Source organism: Drosophila grimshawi, unplaced genomic scaffold, assembly GCF_018153295.1.
Source record: "Drosophila grimshawi isolate 15287-2541.00 unplaced genomic scaffold, ASM1815329v1 contig_1377, whole genome shotgun sequence".
In the NCBI taxonomy this organism is placed as follows: Eukaryota; Metazoa; Arthropoda; class Insecta; order Diptera; family Drosophilidae; genus Drosophila; species Drosophila grimshawi.
Window position 1 is genome coordinate 16,503,930 of NW_025062900.1, and position 19,588 is coordinate 16,523,517.

At 34.9% G+C, this 19,588-nt stretch overlaps 1 protein-coding gene across 1 annotated transcript; it reads left to right on the plus strand.

Moving 5' to 3' along the window:
- Nucleotides 1-1,538: 1,538 nt before the first annotated feature.
- LOC6561572 (dual oxidase maturation factor 1) lies at nucleotides 1,539-19,181 on the plus strand. Its single transcript, XM_001987929.3, has 8 exons — nucleotides 1,539-1,732; nucleotides 4,230-4,357; nucleotides 6,823-7,030; nucleotides 8,043-8,100; nucleotides 8,197-8,331; nucleotides 17,322-17,753; nucleotides 17,854-18,475; nucleotides 18,537-19,181. The coding sequence occupies exons 3-8, from the start codon at nucleotides 6,866-6,868 to the stop codon at nucleotides 18,577-18,579; spliced, it is 1,455 nt and encodes a 484-aa protein (XP_001987965.1). The 5' UTR covers nucleotides 1,539-1,732; nucleotides 4,230-4,357; nucleotides 6,823-6,865; the 3' UTR covers nucleotides 18,580-19,181.
- The last annotated feature ends 407 nt before the right edge of the window (nucleotides 19,182-19,588 follow it).

Consider the following 19,588-nt stretch of genomic DNA (forward strand, 5'->3'; position numbering starts at 1 on the left):
TTGGGCTGCCGTCTTTTATTATTGATTATTGGAGTTCAATAAGTTTTATGCTGTCTCAAGGTGATAATTTGGCATGAAAATGGTGCTAGAACAAAAGACTTAGGCAACGAACTTGACGCCATCCATTCGCTACTTTTATGATGGGCACATTTAGTTCTTGTCTTCCAATTTAAGTTATTAATATAAATTCTGTAGAGCACGGCTATAAATTGAGTTAGCTGACATCTGTATATAATCAGATTCTATTTTAAGATGCACAATCAGCGATAGTCAGCTTAAAATAAAATCATTTAACAGAAATTATCAGCTGATAAAGATTTGTTTATTTACATATTTTATTATTATTATTACTTTAAAATAAATTAATAAATATAAATAATATACTTCAAGTAAATATAAAACCAATAAATAAAATAGAAATATATCACTTTACCTAGAGCCAGCGAAAAAATCATATATTAAATTATAAAAAAGAGGTCATCAAACAGTAAACAATAAGCAAAATTATTAAATTATGATAAAATTAAAAAAAAAAAATTTGATTTTGGAAATTAAGAATTTGTCTCAAGTAATGTATTGTATTGTATTGAATTACAAATACTATAAATATTTTAAGATCGATATATAAAAACTGATAATTAAAGCCTTAATGTCAATGCTTTTAGCTTTTTTAATTAACACATATATTTGCTCATCTTAAATACATGTATATGTGGGATCAGCAACTACTCATAGACTAAAGCTATCATAGTAGTTAATGCACTATACGATTTGTGTGTTTTATGGCTAATTTGGCACATCATAAAAATTGCATCACACAGCTCGACTATAGTGGCTGTTCTGGCTGCTTTCGTGTTTGCCTGCCAAATTTGTGATTGTTGTCAAGATCTTTAACGACTTATGTACATACATCCATCTATAGATCCGAGCACAGATTAAAGAATACTGTTTTGGCGGCGTTGCACGGTAGTCGGCACTAAAAATTCAAATAGTAAATTAAATATTAATTACATGCAATACACACATGCAGCGGTCATTTCGATGCTAATTCAATTAGCAGCCATCTACGACTTATGAACGAAAGTCATCGTTATTTATTTATTAACTTTTTTAAAAATTTTTTAATGTGACAGCTGCTGGGCGATGTTTTTCTTTGTATTTGTATTTTATTTATTTTTAATTAATTGCAAATTTTTGCCTTGCTTATAAAGTTTTGTATTGAGTGTAAGGTCGTCGCCTCAAAGTGAGCGAGTTTTTCTAGCTGTCACCCAAATGGTTAAATAGGCTGGCAAGGTCCAAGCACCAGGAGCAGCCCTCGTGTCTGGTCCAGTTTTTATTTGTAATTTTTTTCTCTAGTATAAGGCTAGATCATAAATTCACACTCACTTTGGATGGCTGCAGTGCTGAAAGCTTTTTGAGTTGCCAAAAGCTTTTGGCACCGCTCTCCACAAAATTGGATCTCTCGTGCTCGTGCTGGTATTCGCTCTCTGCGCGTGTTTTGTCTTGCGCTCAACGCTTAACGACACTCAGTTAGCCAACGACAGGCGTTCGATGCGGACGCGAACCGAGCAAGTAAAAACGGCAACGTGACGCGAACGCTGTGCACAGGCGCAGCCAACAGTTACGTATTACGTACAACATTAACAGAGTGCTTTTTTCGCCATGCGTTGGTCGTAAAGCTAAATTTCAAATAGCAAATACAAAATAGCCAATAAACTTGCAGCAAAATTCGGTAAACAAAACTAGAAAAAGCTTGCTTTTATCTAAAACAAACAAAAAATCGACTGCAATATAACGGTACAACAAACTGTGCTCCTCTTTCTAGTTATTTGTATTTATGTCTTCCACTTCGTCTCCGTTTTTTCGTTTTTCGCTCTGGGTTTTTGGTTAACATAAATGCCTCATATTAAATTAAATAAATGTGCGTGAAAATTATTGGGCACAAAAATGTGTGCAATGGCAATTAACAGCAATAAAATAAAATATATGTATAATCGGTGCTAACAAAAAAGTTGTGCAAATTGTTCGTCTAATAATATATGTATAATCGGTGCTAACAAAAAAGTTGTGCAAATTGTTCGTCTAATAATGTCAAAAATAAATACAAAAATTCATTGAAGTGTATTTTGTAATTGTTGCTGCTCTTTTGTAATTTTGCTTGCACAAGTTTATAGTGTATTATTTAATTTTTATAAATTGTAATAAAAAATGTAACTAAAAATCGTACTGCTTACGAAAATAATAAAAATGCAGTAACGATTCGTAATTTATTTATTTATTCTTAAACAATGCATCAAACCTGTCAAGAATTATAAAATTAAAAACTTATACAAATAAAAGGAATAAACGCGAGAATTTTTAAGCTACTGGTTCCCTCTCTCTCTCCCGCTTATACAATTGTAAACTTTACATGAATTTTTTTCGTATGCACGTTTTCCCTCTGCCTTTGTGTCATTGTCGCTTACTCAACGCGCGTTCATTTGTTTATTTTGAGAGGCGGTGGGGGAGGGACGCGTCTGCGTTTTGTGTACTTTACCGTTTTGTTTTTTGGCTCTCTCTTTGTGCATATGTTTATAAAGAGCTTGCCGACAGACGCGCATTTCTGTTGTTGTTGTTGTTTTTTGTTTTCTTCACTTTACGTTATTTCGAGGTGTAATTTTCGGTTACTTCATCTGGTGTTTATTTCCTATATGCTGCGATCGCACATGTAACTGTAACTGACCCACGCCAAAACTGACCAGCGCAAAAAGTGCAGCAAAGCGAAAAGCCAAAAACTATCCGTACAACCAACAAAAATCGCACAAAAAGCCGGTTGAAGGCGACTCTTACATATTTACACGCACCAGCGCTCATTGAACACACACATACAGCAACAGCAATAGCAACGACAAAAACAACATAAAGAAACAAGCAGCAAACAGAAAGCAAAAGCAGCACGACACAAAAACCTGTAACGCTGGCAGCGACGTCGACAGACATTTGCACTACGTCGCGTTGATTATGTCAATTTCATGTTTACTTCATTTCCTCAACCATAAGAGCGGCAGCAGCCAGAAGGGGAGAGCAAACAGTAATTTCACTTTCGTTGGACTTGAAAAGCTGCAGCGCTACGAGAGTGTGAGGGAGAGCGACACAGGTTGGCTATCAACTGCATTGGAAGCTGCTGCTGCTGCTGTTGGTGTCTTACTGGGGCGTTGCTGATGCTTTTTTGTTGTTGTTTTTTCGCTTTTGCTTTGCTCTGGCGTCGCATAGTTTCGGTTTCATTTTGTAACTGTAATGCTTGTGGCATTGTTGTAGTTGTAGTCTGCTGTTTGACAGACGCATGCAAAGCTTTTTTTTGTTGGTTTCTTTGTTAAGTCGTTGTGTAGTAAATAACGTAATAACGTAATGTGCTTTACGATTTCCACATGCAATGCGCCGACGCGTTTAACGTTTTGGTGCCAAGTCCAGCGTCGACGTCAGCAGCCGAGCAATTGCATTGTTGTGGTTGTTGTTGCTGTTATTGTTGTTGTTGGGCAATCAAGTTAATAATAACAGCTCCTGCAGCAACTATGCGAAGGTCAGCAGCAGCAGCAACAACCACAACAACAACAACAACAACAAATTAGGCGCCCCAATAAGATTTTTGATTTCAAGTTTTTACATATGTTTCGTTTATGTTTTGCAAATAATATTTTCGTGCTTTGCTCGCTGTCAGTCTGTGAAAATTCTAATTATAAATGAAACAATTTATTACCGGGTTTTAAAAATAAAATGCACTTTATGTGTAAAGTCAGGCGGCGCTGGCTACAAATCAAACCGGTTTACAGCACCACCATAAACAGCACCAACAACAATAATAGCCATTCGGTGGGTGCAACAAAAACAACAACCAAAAAACAACAACAAATTTTAACGAATCAAATAAAATGTTTTCAAATCTTAAATAGGAAAAATATATATAAAAAAGACGGTGCTTTCGCAAACATATGTTAAAAGCTGTGAAAACAATGAGTTAAACTTACAAAAAATAAAATAAAAAATAAATATATAAAAAAATTATTAAAGAAATATGAGCACAACAAATGAATAATTTTGTATGCATCATTTTGCAATTTGTGTTACTCTCCCCTGTGTGTGTTTACACATGTGTTTGTCCGTGTGTGTGTGTGTGAAGTGCTTCATTAATCAAATTTAATCAATTAATCAATTTTTAATAATAAATGCTAATTTTATTGGTCATTGCTTAGCGGCTGCTGCTTTTTTAAACTGCACTCAAAATTGAACGACATTCTAAATTGGATTTAAAAACAACAATTTAAACAAAACTAACAAGCAGAAACAAAATTATATGCAGTTTTTTTTTTTGACAAGTTTGGTAAGTGAATTTTGCTAATATTTAATAAACTAAGCCAGATTAGCAATATATTATTTTTCACATGATACATTTATTAAGCCAAGAGTAGCCTAAAACTAAGTAAGAACAATTAAATGTTGCTTGGCATAGAATTCATATAATTCTTTTCCTAAATGTCATTCAGTCAAGATATTGCTTCATTAAATCTCTCTTGCGGTATACACAGGCACTGATTACCCCTTGGGCCATGTTGACTTTCACAAAGCCAGAACTTGTATTCACTGCTTGGGAAAAACCCCGTTGCGCAGATACACTTAAATACACTTCAATAATGCCCAAAGACTGACTTCACTCACTTACATCCGCGTGCCAATGTGTTTCAACACATAGCGTATGCGCAATTCTAATTTGGTATACCCTGTACAGTCCTTGGGTAATAGGGTGTGATACAAAAATCTCTATGAATTTGTTTTAAGTATTTGACAAATTTTTTTCTCAAATATCTTCTTTTATTTTTAATGGTCTAACAAAGTGAATTAATTAAATAAATAAATATAAATAAAAATAGATATTGTATACATATATTTGTGTGCTCTAACAACCTTACAACAAACAACTGATATGGAAATTTGTAACAGATCTTTGTAAGTTAACCGCTTCTTAAACTTCCATAGATTTCAATCTTAACTCTGAATAAAGTCTTTTTTTTTTAATATTTATAGCAGTCAAAAGAACTTAAGCTTATTTAAATACAAATTTATTATATATATACAATAACATAACGAAATTCGATTTTTTTTAAAACTTGAACTTGAACCGGCTAGCTACACAAATTAGTATTTGACTCTTTTGACTTTGTCTGTGACTTTCTCTAACTACCATCTTAAAAGTTTTGGCTTAGCAACATAATTAACACGCTGTCGGTTCCCTCTTTCTAACTTAAGCTTAAGTTTGGCTTCGTACTTTAATATACTGAATTTGAATATGTTTTATTTGTTTCATATCCAATAAATAGCATTTGAGAAACTTTAATTTGTTTGGTCTTTAAGCTTTAAATTTAATACAAGTTTGTTGAATCTTTAGTATCGTTTTCTTAGACATCTGGTTTATTGAATTTAACGAAACAACGCCTTGTCGTTAACATTTTAATGGCTCTAATGCGATAAACTTAAAAACCGGTTTGTTAAAACTCGATTATCTTCAAGTTTCAGTTAGTCAGCTGTTGCAGGTTATAAACCTACTAATCAGCTTTTCAATGCACGCGTTGTGGTTAGGGTATTTACATATTCGTCACGCTAAGGCTATTATTAATTTTCAGTTATTTTATTTGATCGACACTTAATTATAACTTTTGACTACGTCATTTGAGCAACAGCTGACGATTATTTCCATTTGTTTCTGTTGTTGCTCACCCCCTCCCCCGGCGAGTTTTGTTTTGTTTCGAATCCGGTTCTAAATCTTAAGTATTTCTGGTTTTTTTTATTTTCATTTTTTTCTAACCCGAATCTCTAATTTTTAACAAGTTGTGTCGAGTGCTGAAAATCAAATTCCTTTGTTCAACTTCTTATTTTTTTTGCTAGCTTGTTTAATTAATGTTTTTATTTTTTTAGGTTTTATCTGCACACTTCCGGTTAGGTGGGGGTATTTAAATCAGTCTAAGTTTTGGGTTGCTCGCTGTTTATCCAACTAATTAAGCGCTCGGTTCGGTTGCATTGAGCTGCCTTCTGCTGGCTGCCATTTGCCAGCTGCCAGTTGTCTGCTGCCTGCCTGCCTGCCACTTGTCTATAATTCAGTCTCACAGTCTTCATTTCGGCATCTGGAGCGCAAACGCTTAGTCACGAACCGAACCTAACTGAACTGAACCGATTCGCAAAATTGCAAACCTACTTGGCAGCTGCAAACTGGCAGCTAGCATCTTTGTCTTATGCATACTCTTTCTATAATAAATATCAAACCTTCTTTTCTTAAATATATCTTGACGATAAAGGAGTTCCTTTAGGTATTGAACTAAAAACTGATAAAAATCATACTAATACGTTAGCCAACTGACATATTGCCGTAAACTTATCAGTATTTAAGGATGAAATTATTTATTTTAATATATTATATAGCATGTATCAGTATTTAAGGATAAAAGTATTTATTTTATTATATTATATAGCATGTATGTCTATTGCAAGAGTATTTAAAGTTCGGCATCACACATGAAACTGTTCTTTCAGTTTCATTTATAATATAATCATTTTTTTCGAAAAGTAGTTAATCGTCTCTGCCCACGATGAGCTCGGTTGCGTTTCATTAGTTTTTGGTATTGGCTTAACTAAGCATCGTTTTCCAAGCACGCATATGAAGTATGCAAATATAAATATTTATATATTTTATTTTTATTTTAATTGAGTCTCACAGCCATCAAATAATATTGCGAAAATCTGCGCAGACATTTCAATTCATGTAGTATTTTTTTGTTTAACATTTTTTTTTTTCAGATACCGCCTGCATATATTACATATATATATATATAAATCTAGCATGAAGGGCTGGTTCGACGCATTTCGAGACGATGGCGGTCCAACGCTTTATTCCTTCTCAAATCGCACACCCGTCACCGGCGATGTGTCTATTGTGGCCGTATCTGTTCTATTTGCCACATTCTATGTGGCATTTCTGGTCATATTTCCGGGTGTACGAAAGCAGGTGAGTTTAATAAATTTGAACGAGTTATGCCCGAATTATTACTTTTTATTGTGCATTTCAGTACAAATTAATTGATCAGAATTTAGATTTAATAAATCTACTTGACAGCTGGTTTGAAAACTGTGAATATCAGTTTGTAACCGTTGACCAGAAAAAAATGTTGCAGATACAGTCAAAGCCGGCATTCGTGTACTACTTGATTTTAGAAAATTGTAATTTCTAAGCGACTACATTAATTGAATTAATCGCACTAATTGCTTTATTTATTAAACCTGTTCTGCAGGAAATTCACTCAAGTTTTTAACTGTCTGAACTTTTTTGGACCTATAAGAAACTTGGCTATATCAACTACTGATTCCTCCAACCAGTTAATATGCTTATGTCAAGGATTTTAAGCATTGTTAAAAAGTTGAGCTTTACAATGTTAAAAGAACCTGTTCTAAACGCTCGTATAGCATTTGTATGTGCTCGCTTAATGCTTCTATTTCACTTATCAAATTACGTTTTAATTAACTTGGTAATGGTATCTTGGGCTAGTCTAGTCTCTGGATTGTGGAACGTGTTTCTAGTTGAGTTCTCACGCTGCTGCCGCTTTGTCTGCGTCTCGTTATTAGACTGTAATCAACTGTAATCATAATCGCCGGCACGTATTCAATAGATGTCAGATATAAATCTATAACCGGTTTGTTGGGCGCGCCCTTTTTCCCCCTCTCTCTCTCTCTCTCTCTCTCTTTCTCTCTGTCTCTCACACACATATACAGTCTCTTTCTCTCTGTCAGTTATTGAGCCACCTAGCTTGGCCAATTGAGTGGCTTATTCAATTAGCGCACAACGTCTTTGGCCATAACTGGCTTTATAATACTTACGTCTTATATAATTGGAATTACCAATTGACTACACACACACACACACAAATGCAGTGCCAAGGCAAACAAATAAGTTAAGCATATCATTATAATCATCCATCATAATTTATTTAAATTTACATTTCAATTTCATTTTCAATTCACAGAAGTTCACAACATTCTCAACGGTCACACTCAGCCTCTTTGTGGGTCTAGTCATACTGAGTGAGTACCCGCTGGCCTTATACATATAAATATATATACTATTTGCATAGTGCCATAAGATTTTAATTCGTTTTCGTTTTCGTTCTCAACTTGCAGTCACCCGATTGGGCTCCGCGTGGCATGTGGCACATGCAACCATCATTGCACCATACAAAGCCTTCTCACGTGAGAAGCTGCCCGCCCGCATTGGCACCCACATTGGCCTCATGCACGTCAATGTAACACTCACAGGTGAGTTCACAGCTGAATATTTTTATTTTTTAATTATATATTTATATATATTATATTTGCGCGCGCACTTTGATTGCTTCAGTTATCTGATCGATTTATCTAATCGTTTTGGACAATGTATGAAACAGACGCATCTCCGACCCCATAATAACTCTATGATTTTTGACTTTGACACATATTTGTAATTATATATATTTATTTTATGTTGTTAACTTTCTGAACTGAACTCTTTTTGAGTTTCTCGTAGTTGTTGAATCATACATCCGTATATAAAGCAACTGCAACAATTAAAGTAACAACAACAACAACAACAACCCCTATCTTACGACTTCCAAGCGATCCGCCCTCTTTTCGTGCTGTTGATTGAAAAGCGGTTTTGGCCCGTTGACTGTTTTATGATTATGCATCTACATAATATCAAAAAGAGTTTTTTTTATGTCTGCTTTGCTGAGGCTGCTGCTGCAGTTGTTGTTGTTGTCGTGCCCCTTTGCCAGCTGATGCCAAGCGGAAGATAAGCGACTCCAAAGAGCGGCTTGAAAATGTCGCAAGCTTCAGCGATTGAGCAATTTTCGTTAAAGATTTTGATCGGCAGTCAAAAAGATTTTAATTAAATTTTCGGTTAGGGAATCGAGCAACTGAGTTGCAGTTGCAGTTTGGCCTTTTGTCTGGGGCCGGCTAATTGATTTGCCTCTGTGGAAGTCGTAAAAACAATGAATGTATGTGTGTATTTAAAACAGACTTTATCTATTGGGGAGGTGAGTGACGTCAGCAGTGCGCCTTTTGAATTTGTGTGCTGTTTGGCCAAGTGGCAAATGGCAAGTCAAGCTGCATGTCACGATTCCCTCACAGACAATACCAATAACAACAAAGAGCAAACAACTACCAACAACAACCACAACAATCGAATGAAATGCCACTCAACACCTGCGGAAATATTCGTACAAGTGACTGCTGACGCGCTGCCTCTCAACTGTGTCTATACTTAGACACAAATACACACACACACACATGTATATTATTATATATATATATAAACATATATGTATATGTATGTACTACATAGTACTCAATACGTACTCGTATTTGTTTGTTTGCTTCCCTCACTCAATCGCACATTTGTTCATTCATTCATTGATGCATGCACTCGACACGGCAAAACAAAAAATAAAAAAAGCAAGCAAGAAATTACAATAGAAAAGGTGAAATGTGCTTGCGTTGTTCGAGCTGCCGCAGTAAATCAATTGAAATGCCAAGCCAGTCGAGGCATTCGGTGTAATCCTAGCCAAATGTTACACCAACAAGTCAGCCAAGAGCTGCCACAGCTTAAACTTCACTTATAACAATAAACTTACGGACATAATGTGCAGTTGTTCAGTTAACCGAATCCTAAATGCGCTATTCAACTTTTGACATGGATCTGAATATCTCATAAGGATATAGTTTAGTTGCTACTGTTATGCATATATATAATAAAAAATATATATATATTTATACAGCTGTGATCAAAATAATAGTCGTGAATAAAAACAAATACATACAAAATGCATTCATATGTTTGCATAATATGATTGCTTAAGATGGCTTACAAATTCGATATTTAAAAGATATTTAAAGTATAAAGCATAATTGTAAAATTGTATTTTAAACGTTTGAAATCAAAAATTAGACGAATACCAACTTTACACGAATTCGGTTGGACTCTTTTGCATTTACTCTTAACTGCTTGTCTGTGTTTTTTTTTACGCGAGACGAAAAGCTCTTTGGCTCATAACTGCAAGCAATCTGGCTGGCTAGCGATTATGTCGGTTACCATATTGGCTTTTGGCTATTACAGACATTACCCCTATCCCCTGCTCCTAACAACGAGCTCCTCTTCGCTCTTTGATGTTTCAGTAGCAGTTTTACAAACTGACGCTGCCAAAACTGCTTCATGTTCATTTGAAATTGCTTCAACGATTTCCATTGTTGTTGCGCTCGTTGTAGCTTTTGTTGCTGTTGATGTTGTGTTTATGTGTGTGTGTGTGTGTGTGTACGGTGTACTTGTGGGCGTGTGTCAGTTTGTGGGCGTTGCTTGCCAAAAGGGTAAACATAGTTGCTTAAATTGACTGGCAAAAGGCACCAAAATCTGATGATGTATTTTTTTTTCGTAGTTTTTATCATATTTTGCTGTATACCTTTTTGGAATATTTGAATATGATAATTACGTGTGTCAATTTGTGGCAGGATGATTGTATTGAGTAGTTCAGCATAGACCAACACTGACAACTTAATTGTTACCCCTCGATTTGAATTCAAATTCAAACTTGTAATTGAAGCGTTTTGAGTCAATGTCAAATCAACGTTTTTATTCACACCAAATATCAAATGTCTTGGGTGTAATAATTGGGACTGCTGCTCAATCACTATTATTACCATTATAATAATCACTATACGAATAATGATGATGATAATTATTACGCTATTGTTAATGATGATGATGATGTTGTTGGTATTTATAATGATTGTGCGGCCAATTTGTTTGGCACTTTGCCAAAAGTTTTATTTCAAACTGCACTCTATGCTATTTGTTCATGATATTGAAGCTCCATGGTTATACCATATATAATTGCATTGCACTTCGTGCTGGGCGTGTGTCACGCTCCATATGTTGCCACTTTTAGCGGCATTCATTTTGTTAGGGGGAGTCTCAGCACTCGAATTTAATAGCGCACCTGGCTTTAATGCTGCTGCTGCTGCTGTGGCTGCAATCAGGCGCCGGGGAATTTATCAGACCTTATATAGCCAGCCAGCTATTGGTATTGCGCTGTGTGATGCCAAACACCAATCAAATGACTAAGCAAACAAGTTTATATATTTTTTTATTTGAACCCAAGCTGATAAATTACAATGCATTAAAATGTGCAATGGACGTTGGCTGATGTTAATGAAACTTTATGCAACTTTGATTGAAGTCAATTTAAAAATAAAATACTGCTGTACTAAAGATTTTATAATTAAAAAATAAAAGATTCTTTTAAAGTATTTTTCTATAAAATTGTTATCTTAATTGTCAGGTCTTTTAACTATTTGCCGTTGAATTTATATCTTTTTAGTTTGTTTCACGTAAATTGAATTAAAATGAACAATAAATATGACCCATATATCAAGCTTTTTTAAAATAATTTATAACATATTTAATAAACTAAAAGATATATATATATATATATATATATATATATATATATATATATATATATATATGTGATTAAAGCTTACTTTTAGGACTTAAGAGAGCAATAAGTCGAGGTTTTGGAATAAATATAATATATTTATATTTAAATTATATTATTAAGTTGATTTATATGGCAATTGATTAAATGGAAGTAACCCTTTGTATGGAAGTTGTTATGATCTTTGGTTTTTGCTCTTTTACTGATTAAACAAAATTTATCCGACTAATTTGCAATACACTTTTTTCGTTACGTTTATACAATTACGAGACACTACCTACAGCTGGACCACGCCCACTTAACGTGTGTCCACCTGAAATCTATTTTAAATTATTCAAATTTAGTGTTCACAAATTTATTTGTGTATTGCATTTATTTCGACATTTTGTAAACTTATTTTTGATATGCGTCAAGCTCTATTTGCGAGTTTGTATTGTGATTTTGTGATTTTGGACATGCGACACTCGAAAGTTGTCAAAATGATGACAGATGCGGAACATTCATTTATTTCTACACACAACGGTGTGACGGGTTAAACAATTTTAGTGTTTGTTGTTGGTGTGTCGTGTGCCTTTTGATATATTGTCAAAATGATTATTAATTCATATTTGCCGCTGCTGCCAAATTATGTGAATTGCGAGTGAAATACGGCACCGCTTACCTCTCTGCCCCCTCTGTGTTCCTTTCCAAAACCATTTGCTTGTCACTTTGCGTGGCTGAAATCAGCATAATCATCACTTAAAATTATGAAAAGTCATAGCTTAAAAAAATAGACATATATTTATTCAACCTTTTTGTTACTAAGCGTACGTCATTGTTGTCATTGTTATTGTTGTTGTACTGTACTTAAGCGCGAGCTGCTTCGTTGTCTGTGCTTTAAGCATCAAGTAGGAAAATATTCATTTTATTGCCGCAGATATAGTAATTTTTTTTTTGTTATCCTACTTAATGTTGTCTTGTTATTCTTATTGTTGTGACTGTCGTTATTCTCTTTATTTTGTTGTATTATCTGTTTAATTTTTGTACGCTCAAGTTTCAGGAAGTTTTTTTATTCGTATTTGGGATTTTTAATTTGTTAATGATAATGATTCAAGTATACGAGATGACGTTGTTCTTTTCATCATAGAAGGGAATTTACTGCATGTTCTCAAAAGTGAAGACGAATTTTGCCACAGTAAAAAATCTTAAGAATTCTCTATTAGTGATAAAGGTGAGAAGCGAATTAACTTTATCTAGATATTTGTAAAAAATCTTAATTAATGTGAAAAATTAATTATAAAAATAGCATATATTAAAAGATTAGATTAGACAAAATAATTTTGGCTCTCTACTTACAACGTATTAAATATTACAATTTAGTTAAGATTACTAAATTATCAATTTAAGAAATGTATACGTCGCAAGAATTCTAGAATTGAATTAGTAGAGGGGATAAAGGTAAATAATGATCTTGAGATATTATCTAAATGTCAATATTCTAAATAACAAAATATGAAATGCTTGAATTATGAATTAAAAAAATATATTCGTTAAGACTTAGGCACAATTTAATATATTATCACACCTTTTCTCAAATTTAACACAATACGAGTATATACGAAGATTGAATCACTCTGCGCTAAAATTTTAGCATATTGCGCTGATAAATTTGAAAAATGTTCAGAAATTCCCACGGGCTGAAGAGTGTATTTTCCCACACGACTCATACTGGCGTATGAGTAATCAGCTTATAAAACGTCTCAAATTTATGCCCAATATTTAATACAGACCGAAATGAGCTTACGAATTAATTGAGTATCAACATGTGAATGGCATACGCCGAAGTTCAATAGTTTTTTTATTTGCCATATAGGTATATTATTTTTTTCTTGTTCCCATTGACAATTACATAAATTGTCAAATCAGCAGCTCCAAAAATGTTAACGACACTTTAAAAATGGCCTTAAACTCGGCACAAGGTTGAGCTTCAAACACGAAAAAAATGCGTCCAAAGAGGAAAAACCAAAAAAAGAATGAATTAAAATCGAATCGGAACAAGAATGCGTTGAGTGTCTATGCAGCGTATGCGATCGATCATAAAAAGTCATTAAACTGTTGACTTGATATGATTTCCCAGTTGGTGGCTGATTGAAAATCAACACATTTGTTTTGTGTCTTTTGTTTACGCATGTGTTTTGTGCGTGGAACCGGTTCAATTTGCTGAGCGATTTAGAATGCTTATTATTGGCTCGTAGGCTGCGGATTAAAGCTTTGATAATGCAGATATTGATCAGTTATGAAGGGCAAGTCAATAATATAGCGAATGTGAAAGGTATATAAGAAAGGCTACGGATACCGTTTGGAAAGAGTTTGTAATAAGTAAAGAAAAGAAACGGATTGCTCGACTTGGTGTTACTCTATAGATCCAGTTCCAGAGTAACACCAATTTATTCGATTTCAGAACAAAATTCGCTCTTTCACGGATATCTTTTCGATAAATTCTATTACTGCTACTACACAAGCAAGCGATGGTGAAGCTATCGTCTATGCTAATCTCTTCCGTATAGTGCTCAAATATTATTTCCACGGTTTTGTGAACAATTAAGTTACTATTACAAATCTTGGCCACTCGTGAGCTGTTTGCATCTCTTAGTATGATTTTCTGTGTGTGTTTCAATAATACCCCTTAGCCCTTATTTCTTATAATACATGTATTTCCATCACGTAGTTATGGAAAATATTGTACAACTAAATGGAGAGCATTGACCCATTTAATGCAATAATGAACAAATATTATATATTTCTATACAATATCTTTGTGCTTTTTATAGCATATTAAAAAAAAGTCATGTTGTACATAGGAGTTAAGAGAAGCGTATGCATTTAAAATGGGTATTTTAATTCAAATGTTAAGTAATAGCTAAAAAAAAAACTAAAAAAGTTAAAGTAAGTAAGCAAAGTCTCGAGGGACGGAGAGAGAGACGGACTGCAGGTATCCAAAGCAAAGAATTGAGTAATAGCTGTCGTTTTCATTTCAATCAAACAAAATTTACATACTTTAACGACAATTTTAACTTTCTTACTTTCAAGCTATTATTAAATTTAAAAATTGCTACAAAAATATTGAATCACATTCTTTTTTTTATTTATTATCGAATTTTCTTTCACTAAATTTGAATTAATCATGTGTTGCACAACACACAATGAGACTGAAATCTAAGCGGCTGCAGCCTCTTGACAAGCATCCAATTCAACGGTTCATTTGACAGGCGCCCAGGCCACAACGCCTTGCAACTACTTAGTAGTAGCAACAACAACAATTTTCAACACTTTGCCTCAAGAGCAACAGCAATAACAAATTGTGCAACCTTCGCAGTTATTTAATGCAATTGAAAAATCACTTCCTGTCGCAGCCGGAAATTGTTGCAGCTGCTGCAAATGCGTCAAAGTGACGGCCACGCGGCGTATGCGTAACGTATGTGTGCGCAATGCACACCGCTCCTCCTCCTCCTTCTCCTTGCAGCCCACGTTGCACGCTGTTCGCACTTGCAATTCATTGTCAATGGCTCGACGTTAACGCGAGCTAACCTTACATAACTGCAGCAACAACAACAACAACAACAACTATTACTAAACACCAAGTCAAGTCAAGAGTGAGCGGCTCTTAAACTGCAACAACAGCAACAACAGCAAAATCGCATAATCAATTGCAGTCGGTGGGCAACAAAAATAACAAAAACAAAATCAGCAACTGTTTGCATATTTTGTTAACATTCGTCAACATTTTCCGGTTTACCACACAGCACACGCGCTTTTGGGCCCGCTGCCAATCTTGTATGTGTGTCTCTGCGTGTATCTATTGCGAGGGTCAATGCGCAAGTTCTAGGAACTCAACAAATATTGTGATTATATATCTATATTACTGCTTTTAAAATTGGTTTTATTTTTTAATACATTTTAAGGAAAATAAAGATTTAAGCTTTTCGAATACATAAAAGTGAAAATTCGATCGTTTGAAATATGTAAACTTAGGAATAACTCAATCTTAATTTTCCAGTTGAAAGTTGAAGAAATCTATAAAAAATAATAGCATAATAACATCAACAGTATATTTACCCATTCAAATATTATTATTATTATTATTTAACGCAATTAATTAATAAACTAATTAAGCCATCCTCTTAACTATGTTTTCATTTTGATATTTTTTCAACTAACTAGTTTGGCACACAATTTGCATAATTTATCGACATTATTTTTGTTTGCTTTGTACGACCAAACAACTTGAGCAAAAAGATTCCGCATTTGCGAGGCGCTCCTCTACAAAATCAAGCACTCAATAGTCGTTCAAAATATTTATCAAATTTGCAACGCTTATATATTTTATATCAGCAAATGCGAAAGACATAATTTAAATGCGACCTTTCAGAGCGACATATTTAATATTTTTGTTGCTCCTCAAAACCTACGCTTTTCTCATTCTCATCCGATATTGGTATTAATTCTGATAGCATTTTAGCTTATGCAAACCATTAATCTTCTTGTTTCTAATTTTCGGCTTGATTTTGTTGTTTGTGTTAATTTTTTAACAGTTAAATAGGGTCTGCTTCATCAAAAGCTAGCATGATATATTATTATTGAGTTTGTTGTTTCGTTTCTTATTCGCAGCGATGGCGCGCATGTTGCCAAAGTGTCTGCCACCGACTGGCAAAATATGCACAAAAAGACAAACTTAAAACAACACAAACAAAGAATGATCCAAGAAAAAAATAAAATAAAATAAAATAAAAAAAGCAACAATGAATAACAAACATAGGCATGATGAGAGACGATCTCTTTTGGCGGCGTTTTAAAGTAAAAGGCAGGGAATTCTTCTTCTTTTTTTTTATTATTTGAAAGTCAACAAGAAAACGTAAGAGAATGCTTCATTGGGCATGAATACCGTAGAAAATATATATAAAAGATGACTCAAGTGAGTTCAAAGCAAGAATTCGCGTTAATCTTAGTCATATATGCAAAGTAGGTTTGCATCTAAATATGACAAAATTATGAAGTAAATTTCCATTCATTTTAATTGTGTCAATCACAATTTGGAATTAAATTGGGAACTACTTAATTTGAACACAAAGTCAAATAACACTTCCACAAACATTCTGATCATGGGTTTCTCTCTTCTTCAATTTGCCTCTTAATGTTATTTATTTGTTTTTAAATATACAATGGTTGGAATTTACCATTATTTTAAATGCTTATACTTCCGTCAAATCTACATTGATTTGACATTTTGTTGTTTCGAATTGTTTATCATGGTTATCTTCCTTCTCAGCTTTGCGTCCATATTTAATTTTAATTTAAAATTTATATTGAATTGTAAAGTTTTTTTTTGAAAGAATGAAGTAATCGAAACGGAGAAATGCATTGTAAAATATAGGAAGGGACTTTATTTTAATATCGAATATTTATTTCACTTCAAATATTATTTAACAATGGAACAAGAGATACCAACGAAGTAAGTTCGATTTAGTGTATCTGCAAATTGACTCCACTCGAGAGTTATACTAAAAGGAACTGTTAAAATTCTAAATGTTATTATGGCTCACTGTTAGCCACTGAATGTTATTTTTACATCAACATAACATAAGCTTATGAATTGGATGTAGATGTAGAAATGTTATTGTGACTTAACAGGCCATGCAATAGGGTACTGTTATAGATTTAATTACACCACTGTTAACTGCTAAACGTTATTAACTTAACATCAACATAATATTAATTTGTTCACTCTCGATCCATATTTCACAGCCATTCCGATTGGTAACTGGACACCGCCTGATATTGACTACAACGAACGATTCACTTGGGAGGGCGCCAACGATATGAGCGCTAACTATCGACTGGCCTTACAGCGGGGTCTGCCCTTCCCCATTCTCACCGTGGCCGAGTATTTTAGTCTGGGCCGCGAAGGTTTCTCCTGGGGTGGTCAATATCGCGCCGCCGGCTATTTTGCCAGCATTATGCTGTGGGCCTCGCTGGCCTCCTGGCTGCTGATGAACCTGCTGCTGCTGGCGGTGCCGCGCTACGGCGCCTACCTCAAAGCCCTAACCGGTGCCCTGCTTGTCTGCACCGCCATTGGCTACCACTGCCTGTTGCCACAGCGACCGCTCTGCATATTCCTAGAAGGTGGTCGCCTCGAGTTCCACTTTGGCTGGTGCTACTGGCTGGTCCTTGTCGCGGGTGAGTTAATGGGATGAAATGGCCATGTTATAAATATACCAAGCTGATATGGAGTCGTCTTTAATGTCATATATATTCGATTTGTTTTCTGTTCTAATAGGTATTCTGTGTTTTATTGTCGGCGTGCTGATCTCGATAATTGACCTGGTGTGGCCGCACACGTTCTCCACAGTGCTGGAGGTGTATTATGGTACACCCTACGATCGCCACGTTATCCTGGAAGAGTCAAGCGATGTGCGCTATCGCAAGCCGCGCAATAGTCGCGGCTTGGAGGATCCACCCGGATTGGGATCACGGATTTTGCGACGCCTCAGCTCCAAGGCGCGCGACATGCAGGGCGGCACAGTGCCGCGTCGTGGCAGTCCCGCTGGCGTCTCGAGCAGCGGCGTCGAGAATAAGGCCTTCCAGGGCGATGCGCCCAAGAGTCCGTGGCGTCATCCCTTCCGCCGTTCGCAACAGCTACAGCAACAGCCTCAACATTCGCAATCGCACACGTTGCGCAATGCACATTCGCAGCTGCAACTGCATCAGCAGCAGACACAGCAGCCGCACCAGCATCATCATCAGCAGCAGCTGCAGTTTGTGGGCGGCGGCGGTCCGATTGTGACGCATCCCATGCATCACATGCAGCGCACCCTGTCGCAGGACTCCGGCTCCAGTATTGCCTCGGCGACGGTCCAAATTTCGCCGTTGCATAAACATGCGATGGCTCGAATGTTGCCGTGAGTTAAATACACACATATCAAAGTGTAAATATTAAATTGACTCTTTATTTTTGCATAGTAATCCGCCAGTGGAACGCATACGCGACATGGATCACTGGTAGAGATCAGCGTCTGCGTGGCAGTAATGAAAGCCTTGAGGGCTTCCCAGTGAATTCTTGACAATTCAGCAAACTCTTATTGACAACAACAAGCAAACAAACAAACCAACAAAAACAAAAAAAGAATGCTACAAAACAATTTGTGATAATTTTTTAATTTAAAAAAAGAAAAATACGAAAGAGAACTTAAATTTGTTTTTAAAATAATTGACATCATCGCGTAATTTACCTGACGTACTTATACAAATTTGCTAAATGTAATTCACTTAAGTTAATTAAATTATTTTAAATGTTTAAGTTAAACAAAATTTGTTGTAAACTGTGACGTCATGTTCTCACTTGTGATACGATTAATCTACCACACGACGAACACAGATTAGGGTGATCATTTTAGATATTGATTTGAATTAATTCTATTTAATCCTAATATGAATTCCATGCCAGTTTATGTAACGATTAGCTTAACGATCTATTGTATAATGCGTATAAGCTATGTTTTTTTTTAAGCTGTGACGATGTTCTAAATATATATTGCAACAAGTGCAACAATTCCGGACTTTATCTGAATATAATCCAACAAATAAATTTGCATCTATAATATTTAACAAGGAATACGTTTTGGTTAAGTTGAATTGATTCCTCTGTTTTGAATTTCAGACTGAACCAATTTGGGAAAATGTTCATATTTTTATCACTGTTAGATGCAGAGGGGGTTTTTGAGGCAAGCATGAAACTTCGAATCTCGGCCTCTAAGGCAGACGCCAGCTAATCTTTTGCATAGCAGTAAAGATTGAAAATTTCATTACTTTTCCCCTTTTCAGAAATACTTGTAAAGATTTATATTTTTGGAAAATAAAAAGGACTTACCAATTTTTAGAATTATTTTATTGTATATTAAGAAATTATTTCTAAAACCTAGAACATTTTTCTAAGAGTAAGTTTTTTTTTTGTTGAAGCTTGTAGATTTCAAAGATCTTAAAAACTGGAAAGTTATTGTGACTAGAGAAATAAA